The sequence below is a fragment of the Tinamus guttatus genome, unplaced genomic scaffold, assembly GCF_059628265.1.
Source record: "Tinamus guttatus ecotype Peru unplaced genomic scaffold, ASM5962826v1 Tinamus_guttatus_pri_ptg000749l, whole genome shotgun sequence".
NCBI classification, from domain to species: domain Eukaryota; kingdom Metazoa; phylum Chordata; class Aves; order Tinamiformes; family Tinamidae; genus Tinamus; species Tinamus guttatus.
The window spans coordinates 1,323,289-1,334,372 of record NW_028289283.1 but is presented as its reverse complement, the minus strand read 5'-3'; the positions used below and the strand labels follow the sequence as shown (position 1 = coordinate 1,334,372).

Here is an 11,084-nt window from a genome sequence, read left to right as displayed (position 1 = left end):
CAACTTTCATTTGTTCACCCTTGACACAATACATATCTTTTAAGGCAGACTGCAAAGCAGTTATATTCCTTTGTAGGGTTTTTAATGATAATTATCTCAATGGAAATTGGTAACAACTCAGTACTATGCTAGATGCATGATATCTTTGAACTAACAAAACAAGAAAGTAATAGAGTTTCACCCACATTAAAAGTTTTTTTCCCTGATTAGATAATTTTCCCAGGTAGTCAGAAAATTTACAGGTGCCCATTTGTTTGTAACAGCGAGGGACAACTATTATTCAGCAGAGAATATTTCAGAGAAAAAAACCATAGTATTTCCGGCAGACTGGAACTCAAACTCCAACTGAAGAAAACGTGATTGCCTTACAAAGGAAAACGTGAAAGAGAAGCGTTCTTTCCATGATTCCACTGTTCTCATTTGGTTCCTCATGAAGGATTTTTTCTAATAGATCTCAGAATTAACTTGTCCTCTTGTTTCTCTACCTGTAAACCCATACTCTCGAGGATAGAATTGTCTGCCAGCCCTCGTTCCTCCATGTGTGCAATAAGCTCTTGGTTTCTCTCATTTTGCTCAGTGAGATTTCGGATCGCATACACTGCCCACTGGTTCACGACTGTTGAACAAAGTTAAGGATCTGTTTGGAAGACGTAACAATACTTATTTTAACAAGACTCCTCCTTCCCCCCCTCATCCCCTTTATTCCCTAAAAAAACCCCAAAACCTCAAACTCAGAAAAACAGTCAAAATCAAGGGTTTAGAAAGGAAAGACATTTACAGGTTACGACTCCAAGCCTGTAAATACTTGCATGCAAGGTAATTTAAATTTAATTGAGGTATATCCATTAACTTCAGGCAAGCTTACTATGTTTTACCTGGAGTAAAAAAACAAATGAACAGCTAGAATTAAAAGGACATGTTGTTTTAAACCAAAATTACAACTAATTGAAATGTTTCAATGATGTTCCTAGTAAGGTTAAAAAAAAGAAAAAAGGAAAAAAGTCAATGACAACATCTGCAGACTTAACATTTCAACACTGCACATTCAAAAATATGCAAAAGACGTAATTATTTTCACAGTAAATGTTGAAGAAACAAGCAGAAAAAGAGAAACATATCTTAACCATGCTAGGAACCATCAAGAGCATAAATAATGTGGGAAATGCTTGAAAACATCTAGCTTTTAATGTTGGCTAAATTCAGTTCCTTGTACCTGGGAGCTTTCACTAACTCATCAACAGAAGAGACACTAAGATCTCCAGCAAGCAGCTCCTGCTCATGTTCAAATGGGCACAAGCTGCAACTTATTCACCTTCTAAGGTGGTCCCTTGAGGCCAGGACTGAGGCGCATGTCAGGGCCACAGACAAAGGATTTAAATTCTCAGGATTATCAGGCAGGCATCTTCCAAGTGAACTACAGTGCTTGTTTTCTGAAGTGTCAGAGATGCTAGCCCCAATTCTGCAGCTGAAAAGCTACGTTATGATATAATCTTTCCCAAGTTACCCATATGGGAGGCGAGCTATTCTGAGTCATACAAAAGTGGTTTGCCTGCAGGGCATCAATTATTTACTGCATGTAGCTTCACATCCAGGAGAAGAATATGCATAATTTACGCATCTTCTTGACGTCTTTTGGGTTGGACAGTGTCTAAGTATAGAGATAAGATACTGTTTGTACGGGCATTTGCTGGGGGGGGACTGGAGGGGAAAATTCAACTGGGGAAGGTGGGAACTTCAGCCAAAAGAATACACTAAGGGAACGGGACTTTCAATTCTCTTACAAAATCTATCCTGACTGCATTTGGAAAATGCAGAACTACTGCAGCAGACTTACACTTACACTCTTACAGTCATCTTTACCCTTTTCACTATTATCTTTGTGTGTCTTGCAATGATTGAACCCTGAGCCCCCCACTCTTTTCAGCACCGGCACACTCTCTGCTGCACCAACAGCCAAGAGTAGCATCCTCATTTTAAGAGAGGGGAAATGACAAACAGAGAATAAAGGAGGAAAATAACAGTTTATGAGCAATATGTAACCACACACTACTTAGACACCAAAGAGGACAGAGGGATTGAAGCAAAAAGCACACAAGGAATCAACACAGAGGACAAGGTTCAAATGAAGAGTAGCTGGCCAAACATCACAGGAATCGTGCATGCTAGGGAAGAGTCCTGCACTGACATGCACCACGGAAACAGCCCTCCAACTTCTAGTAGCAGTTCATACTGATTTTTAGATTGAAGCAGCCAGAATCAGAAACCAAAAATGGCAAAGCAGTATCAACTACAAAGCTTTCCTTTGCTGACCGAGTTCTGATCAAGTGATGAGGAAACATGCTGCACATCTCCTACATTTTTAAATTTCTGACAAAAGAAAATGACAAAAGGCTGAATTCAGGGTGGGTACTGACAGAGGAGAGAAACTAAGAAAAAAAAAAAAGTACCATAATCAAAGCCCTAATTAGGGAAAATGATAGAAAATACCGATTAATTCTCTCTGGTCAGTACATTACTGCTACAGTTAAATGACTAGACAAGTGCCAAAATACTTTTGTAAGCGGAATATTTCCACTGGGAACTACACCTTTGAGCATATAGAAAAAAAATAACAATAACAACAACAAAAAAAACAGAAATCAAACTGCATATAAACATAATTTCACTTGCCATCTCTAATGGTGAGAAAAAATACCAGAATGGTAAAGTATGCAAGTGGATGAATCTAGATGAGCAAGGCTTATTACCTAGATCCTTCCTAGTCTCTTCCAGGACAATCTGCAAATGACAGAAAGCGCCATGAATTTCCCCCAGTAAATTATGAGAAATACAGTATCGTCTTCCTTGGCTCTGCTCTGAAGGAGCAGATTTCTCTAAGTTCCTAGAATACATCTATGAATTTAACTTGCATGGAAGAATACCCCCTAAACAGAGATGCAATTTTCAACATATAACAGTTCTCACTTGCATGAAATGCCACACACACAGGACAAAGAAAAAAACAAAACAAACAAAAAAAAAACCCACACACAGTATATATATTTTTTGCATTAGGGCTTGGCAATAGTTCCGTTACCACCATCTTTCCGTCCTGTGGCACAAAACACTTCTAAAACCCCCAGCAAATGATGCTTTCCTATTATCATATCCATTCACGCTTACATAATATCTAAGACATCTCCATTATCTTACGAACTCTATCATCATTATGGCATTTATCATTATTGACTACTGTAGCTGAAGCTGCGAAGTGGTTTCAATAACGTTTTCATTCATGCAAAACCTCTTTTCTGTATGTAGGTTTTTCATTGTAAACTCAGTCATGAATATGTATGATTTTCCTTGTTCACATGCTGTGTGAGGCTAAGACCTTTAGATGGCTGTGGGCAGACCTAGACAGACTTAAGTGTCAGCAGAGATTAAAGCTAGTCCCCAGCTAATATTCACATTACCCTCTTGCTCCTCTCCAAAGATGGAGACACAGAGAGAAAATTAAACATATTCTCGAGTCTCTAATCCTACCAACACTTTAAGCACTTTATTGTATACTCAGCTTTAGAAAGACAGCTTCTGAAGTTTCCATAGTTACTACAAATAAGAGCATGAGCCCATTTGTTGTGAAGCTACATAAAAGAAAAGAAATGCAGCAAGCATGGTAGATTTGATTGGGTAAACTCGTCTAGATTTTTCCAAGATGACATTCTCCAGGGTCTAGTTAATATTATACACAACGAAGTGAAAATTAGAAGATCTCTTTCACAGTGGGGAGGCCATAAAAAAGAAAATAAACTGAAATTTTAATATCATTTTGTAGGAGCTTCATTAATGGACTACATGTGTTTAGGTAATGAAAACAAACATTTGTACATCTTTATAGTATATCTTTTCTAAAATCCTTCAGTACACAGAACACTACTGTCATACATACAATAAGAAAACTGTAACAATTTGTTCTATATTCCATGCTTCTGTAACAAATCATCATACAGTAGTTTACAACACAACCGCCAACCTCCTCTGGATCAAAATTTCAATTGGCAAGGAGATGGAAGGGGGGGAGAAAGGGAGAGAGAAGATGATTAGCTGGCAATCTGCCTTAAAAGATGAAATATTTCACTCTCTGCAATCAACATAACAAACTGTTAAACTCTAGGTCCCCTGAGTCCCGAGGAAGTTTATCCACTAATTGCAAAGGGAACATTTCACATTTCTGTTGCTTTATTTCTCACGAATCCTGCCAGAACATGTTGTTAGTATCAAGGCTAGCATTTTGTGCAACTGATTTAGGAGTTGAACGACCGATTGAAAAGTTTAGCACGGTATAAAATAACAAATGCATACTGTCAGGAGTCAATAAACAATATCCCACTGTGGTGCCTGACTGCAGAGTAGGACCTATACACCATTTTCCCAAGGAAAGTATCCTTTTATTCTCATATTAGGAGGTCCAATTTAGGTCAAATTTTACTAAGAAGTCCATTTCAGGCATCAGAACCTTTATGAATTGTTTTATAAAACTCTTTGAAATCCATGCATGAAAAACGGTAGGCATAACAGCTATGGTCACCACTGAGATATGACTCCGACCAGGCAGATACACAGCAAGGCATAAGTAATGCTGAAAGTATGTTGGCTTCAAAAAAGCAAGTAGTAAAAAGTTACATATTAACATTAACTGCTGTAGGATACCAAAGATGAGTGCCAAGAAGGCTGAAATATGTATGTAGTTTTTCTTAGATCCTTTCTGCATTCATTAATTACGAGAAATTTCTAAGCAGAATATCCTCAGTGGAGATTTATTATTATTATTATTACATACCTTGCACACCATTTTAATTCTATATTTCTAGTTGGGCAGTTTCCTGCATTGCAGTTGTTTTTTTATAATTAAATGATTATTTGCAAAACTCTCTTCCTTCAGTGCCATTTTGCCTAATGAGCAAGAGAGGCTATCACTTGTCTAATTCCATTACCTCATTCACAGCTGATTTTTGATTATTTTAATATTAACTTAATTTTAACCAATTATAGGAAGAGATGCAAATGTTGTATCAAGAAAGACAGCAAAAACACTTTGGAATTCTAATCGAATGGGCTGTTTATGTAACAAGTAGTTCAACTTCTGTAAGAGCTTGTCTGGAACACGTCTATAGGGCTAGGAATCAAAGATAATTAAAATACAGTTCTTGCAAATTATATTTCTTTCCAGTCTTCAACACATAATCCAACTCTCAATGTTCTACAGAAAAGCAATACTGCAATACTAAAGCATCACATTAAAAGAATCACTTCCACTTACAGACCTGACTGGACCACACTGAAAAGAAATAAACACTTTTCCCTTCAAGGCTTTCAGCCCTTTTAAGTACTTGTGTATCACAGCAACTTGCAGATAATTCTTCTCACCATTAAAAGAGGGCTCTAGACAGCTCCTGGCACTCTCAGTCACAGAGGGGATCAATGGGCCGTGATTGACCACACGTAGTAGACATTCAGCACTTTGGTCCCTCATGGCCAGCCAAGTTGCTTACAAAGAGCCGCAAGTTACCCATTTCTTCTGACTGGAGATTAGTAGCTTTACAAAGTCCTAGAAGCTGGGTAAGATTAGAGCAATTCCTTCCAACTCTGCCTTTACCTTTGTGCCTAATTTTCATGACTGTTTAAGATGTAAGCACAGAGAATGCAAAGAACTAAAGCTATCCTCTTAATTTTATTTACTTATTTTAAAGAAGCTCATCTGTATTTTTAGGATAAAATGGTTAGGATTTGTTTATTCCCTGGCATTAAATCAGGAAACTTGACAAATTCACCTTACTTAAACTTAAAAAAATACTATGTCTAGAATCTGAAATTAAAAAAGGCCTAAAATATTTTGGTAGCTTGTATTTTTAGTTAGCATGTTGCACAGCAAATAATACCAAGGGGTTAAAAGCGAGAAGCAGCCAGTTGTCTATCTATCCTCTGGGAATGGGAAGGTCCTTCCACTGCTTGACTCAACTGCTGGAGAGGCCACTTAGCACAACTCCCCTAACCTAGAGGCCTCCATGGTGAAGATGCTGGAGGTGGCATCTGTTCCTGATCACATCCTCTGTGGGTGGCATTTGGCTTTGGAAGAGGAAGAAGAGGTTCACTTCTCACACAGGGAACTCTCACCTGCTGCAAGAGATAGATGGTTGGACCATCCACCTCCAAAGAAGCTTCAAGCTCCACCACTACGTGGCAGCAAAGCTGCACTGGAGATAAAGGCACAACTGCAGCAAGCAGACTGCTCGCTCAGCCTCTAGAAAGGAAGGCTGAAGTGGGCTGCTCGTGCCTCCTGCACATACCATAGTAGGGAAACACCTCACAGCCTAATACACAGCCAACAGAAAACAAACAAATGAAGAAAAAACAAATAAAACCCAGAGCAGAACAGAACTGCACACTATTTTTTCCAGTTCCCCCAGACTTCACTAAGGACAATTGCCCCTCTTTTGCCCAACACTTCTGCACATCACACAGACCACTCGAGTTCATCGGTGGCTCCTGAATCGAGTCTTTAAGTTCTGATTCATGCATGGGATATTTTTCTGTCTTTCTCTGAAAGACATCTAATGTTGGCAGGAAGATTTCACCGTGTCCTAGGTAAACTGCTCCAGTTCATTACGGCCTGTGATTTACCTCCAGTTTAAATTTCTTTAGCATTTGTTTCCAAACACCTACTATAGATACATAAAAACAAAAGAGATTTCACATACCATGATCAAGGCTCTTAATATGCATCTTTTGCATGAACAAACAGTGAAATTGAGGCAGATACACCAAACTGCATAGTTCTTGTAGCCCTTCCCTCCATTTGAACTTTTAAGTATACTTTTTGAAGCACAGACACGAGAATTTCATACCAACAGTCCACCAAAATCTGCTGTTATTGCTGACTGCAGATGCAATCGTCCGCTCCTTCTGGCTCTTCCCCAATAGCTTAGAAAAAAAAAACACCAAAATCCTACATGATGTAGTTGCCCGTTCATTCCTAGCCCCACTCCTGTAGATAGAGCCCAGGCTCTTCGTTCAAATCGTTCAAAAGAACATTTTCAACATTGCTCAGTTCTGACAGACTCGAATCAAAAGGCCCATTTTAGTTCTAAGGCCTTTAACTACTTCAGTGATCTCCAGCTACATGGTACCAAATGTTCAATTAAAGTGCTATTTATTATGCCAACAATTTTGGTTACTGAGGCATTTTTACCTAGAGCAATTTGGGGATTTTTTTCCCAGTTCACTAGTTTTTCTGGATGAACAGATCACACAAGGCATCATTGAAAATAATTATATATCCAGGCTGCTATTAAATCTTAATGTCTGCCAGTTAAACAATGTTTAATCCATATTCTATGTGCCTATGTGCATCCTTTCTTGCTATGTGGATTCAAAAGCAGTCACTGGCCAACATATCTTTACAAACTGAAAAATTAAACAGAGTATTTCTCTCCAGTTCAGGACTCTAGGCCTGCTCAAGTCATAGTACTGCCTTAGCTTTGTCAGGCTATTTTTATATTTACGTCTGTTATGCCAAAGCTTAAAAAACTTTTTTTTTTTTTAAAAAAAGCCATAACCTCTAGTTTGTTTTACTTTTTTCCTATACTCAAACTTGTAATACTAGCTTAAAACCATGGACATGACACATTCAATTTTGCTGCTTAGGCTGCCAATTTTTTTAAAATTATGACTTACATTTTTAATAGAAACCCATAATTTATGAGTAACTATGAATCTGCTGGTTTCAAAAGAATCACACTTTTGATCAAATTCAAGCTAATTCTCTACAGTTACTGTATTCTGTTTTTACAGACTGCTGTATTATTCTAATCCCATTTTAGCAAATTTTAACAACTAAAACTCAAATTAGTTACATAACATGTACCAAAGATTCAACAGGTTAAGTTAAAGTAAAAAAGTCAATTCCTGTTGCCTACGTTATTAAAAATGTCTCAGCTTATCTTCCGATAATATATATATATTCTATTACATTTAGACACTTGTATCAACTTACTATTAAAACTTTCTGCCAATATCCATTAGTGAAGCAGTAAAAGGTGGTAGGAGAGCAAATGTTCACAAACTGATTAAATATCAGGCAGACAGCCATTTTACATTTCCCTGCACACATTACAAAAAAAAAGCTCAATTTACATAAAAATAAGACTATCATTTAGGTGCAGTTCTATTCATATAGAAATAAACAGCTTTTCTAAATCTCCTCTGAAAATGGCAATTTCAAAGACAAAAATCTTTAGAGAATTTGCCATTTGACAGATTAACCTAGTCGATACCTGAAATGTGGTAAAGTTAATTACAGTTTATTAGAGCTCTAAGGTAGATCACAAAACGAGCTGACCCACATTTTGAACAGAAGCACTTTTTCTATTTATATCTTCAGAAAATTTCTTCCGCATTTGGTGTATACTCTAATTCAACAAAGGATCTGTATGCCAGCTTAACTTTCAGCACTGCGCTCAAGTATTTCATTGATCCAGGGTCTCTAAAAATGTACATAGCGTCATTCCTGCTTCCGCTGCTTTTAGTACTTTCAAGTATCATTTTTTGACAAATAATGTAAACAATAAAGGTAAATGAAACTCCAGTTCTAGCCCAATAGACACCAGATAATATCCCTCAGAGCATGTCCAACAATAACAACAGTTATCGGGTGTTTTGAAATATGTATCTAAAAATATAACCAAATACATTTTCCCCCATGTTTTGCAAAATAACTATTAGTTCCAATTGTATCTGCCGGAATTTCAGTGAATGTTTGCATCTCTCCAGGAAAGCTCAGATCATTAAGAGACAAGAACAAATTAATAGGGTCAGTGGAACAGACTGCAAATATACCCTTAGCGATGTAATAAGGGAAGGTCAGGTTTCGGAAAACATTTAGGAACTAGAGCAAGATCCAGACAAGGATCTGTGGATAGAGAGAGAAAAATGATCTAATGATCAGGAAGGAGCTAGGTTGGACAGTAGTGCCCAAAAATGGGATAGGAACATTTTTGAGTAGAGGTACAATGCAGAGCCCTGGCCCTATTCTTAGGAAGCATGCAAGAAACCATGTCAAGAAGACAGACTGAAATATGATAAGGTGGTTGTAGAAGGCATTCCATTCTCAACAATACTTCCGAACCACTCCTAGCTTTATTAAAAAAAAAAGAAAAAAAAAAAAAAGAAAAACACACACAACCAAAAACCTTTAGGTCTCGAATTTCTAGTGCTTTGTTTCAGCCCAGAGGGGAATTTTTTAAAAGAAAGTATATTTGCTTGATTGAAAAATCAAGCAAGTTGTTTGAGTAATAAAAGCAATGAAATATTATATTTTCTCTGATTCTTTTTTTGGTGTGCCTGGTAACTGAAGATCCACTCTCTTTCAAAAATTCAAGCCTGTCATGGATGTAAATCCACCAACAGGATTAGGGCAGTAGAAAAACATAACAATATTTAGTTTAGAAACAGAGTTATTAACTTAAAATCCTTACTTTTACACACACAAGTCAGTGCTTCTCAAGGGTCGAAAACATAAGGTAACATTCGAAGGAGTCTTCTTGTATTTTTTATGTCTTTGTTTACATTCTCCAGCCCTGTCCATGTACGACCCTGTGTACACACTAAGGATGACAGTTGTTATTTGCAGGAACTGAGTAGGACTGATACTAAAGATTTCCAGTTTACATCTCTCTCAATCTGTTTTATTAATTTATACATTCTCAAAAAACCCACAAAACTTTGATCTTTTTGTCCAGTAAGCTTTTAAATTAAGTATTTTTTCTTATCCTGCAGGTGCAATGAATACAGTGCATCCTGAAATTAAGGAATCAGCAACCTGAAATATGTCACTAGGGATTATAGCTTTGTTAACTACACACAAAATTGATCTGTGTTCAAGTACGGCCCAAAAGTCTCTAAAAATAATTCCATGGATTTAGACATTTCCACTAGAGTGTATGCTTGCCAAAGACCCTACTGTGTTTGGGAATTATGAGCTAATTAAAATTTCATAATGGAGCATCAATTTGATTTATTGGAAAATACACTAAAGTATACAGATGATTAAGTCACACCATGTACGAATTGCAGCTGGAAATTAAATGCCAGAACTCTAACTGCCAATTTTATTCCCCAATCAATCAAATAAACAAACAAACGAAACAAAAACAAAAAAGAGGGGGAGAGAGAGAGAAAAACAGAGAACTTCCATTTAATTTCCCACAGAATGTCTTTCAGTGCTGCAAACCACACCTCTCCTGTAGTCTTAGTTTTTCTTCATAGGAACCTTAAACACTGAGATTCTCAGGTTCATATGGATACTGATATAGCCAGCAAATGCAGAAGTATCACTTGAAAACCTTAAATTTTGTCTCAACCTCAAGGAGATATTTACCCATAACCAATTAAACGCTTATTAGGTGCAGTCTTGGAACCAGAAGTTATTTCTACCAAATACCATGCTTAATACTAGTGTGGTAGTTTTATTCTTGGTTGTTCTGTCACTTTGTAGATGAGTCCTGCTCCAAAGAGTTTCAACACGCAGAGGGAAAAGGAAAAAAAAAAAGTCATGGAAATTGTATGACCCCAGCTCTTCAGATCTGAAGCCAGAGTCCAGGGTGATTTAGACTGGGATTAGATCACAGACAGGGACCACTCACCTTGATCCTCATTCTTCAGAACTTTCAGAACTTTACAATAATGCCACTCTGGGTACCTTACTCAGCACCCTATAGAAAAATCCTGTTCAGACTAGAAAGTCCTCTTGAGTCCACTAATATTTCAGTGAGATCAAGACCAGCTACTTGCAATGTTTCCTTCATGACTGGAAAAACTTCCTGATGTGTAGTGCCAAGAATAGGCAATATAGGCAGAAAAATAGGCAGAGGCCAAAGACCTTCCCAACTAAACATCAGACATGTTTGGGAATAATTGTGTTTTGTTTTGCTTTCTTTTCACTCTCAGAAGTAACAAGAGAGTTGCAGCCTCTTGTGAACCACCCAGGAAACGGGCCCACTATTCCAGCTAAAGAAATCCTTATCAAACAACCCTGAGGGATTCCCTTG

The 11,084-nt window shown here is 37.4% G+C and overlaps 1 protein-coding gene across 1 annotated transcript in view; it reads right to left on the bottom strand.

Annotated features, from left to right (window-relative positions):
• Positions 1-338: 338 nt before the first annotated feature.
• The window catches only part of ATXN10 (ataxin 10), a 93,860-nt gene continuing 83,114 nt past the window's right edge, over positions 339-11,084 (bottom strand). Inside the window, exon 11 of the mRNA XM_088537367.1 lies at positions 339-616. Within this exon, the coding sequence (XP_088393493.1) occupies positions 429-616 (188 nt within the window). The 3' untranslated portion in view covers positions 339-428. The remainder of the gene's footprint in view (positions 617-11,084) is intronic.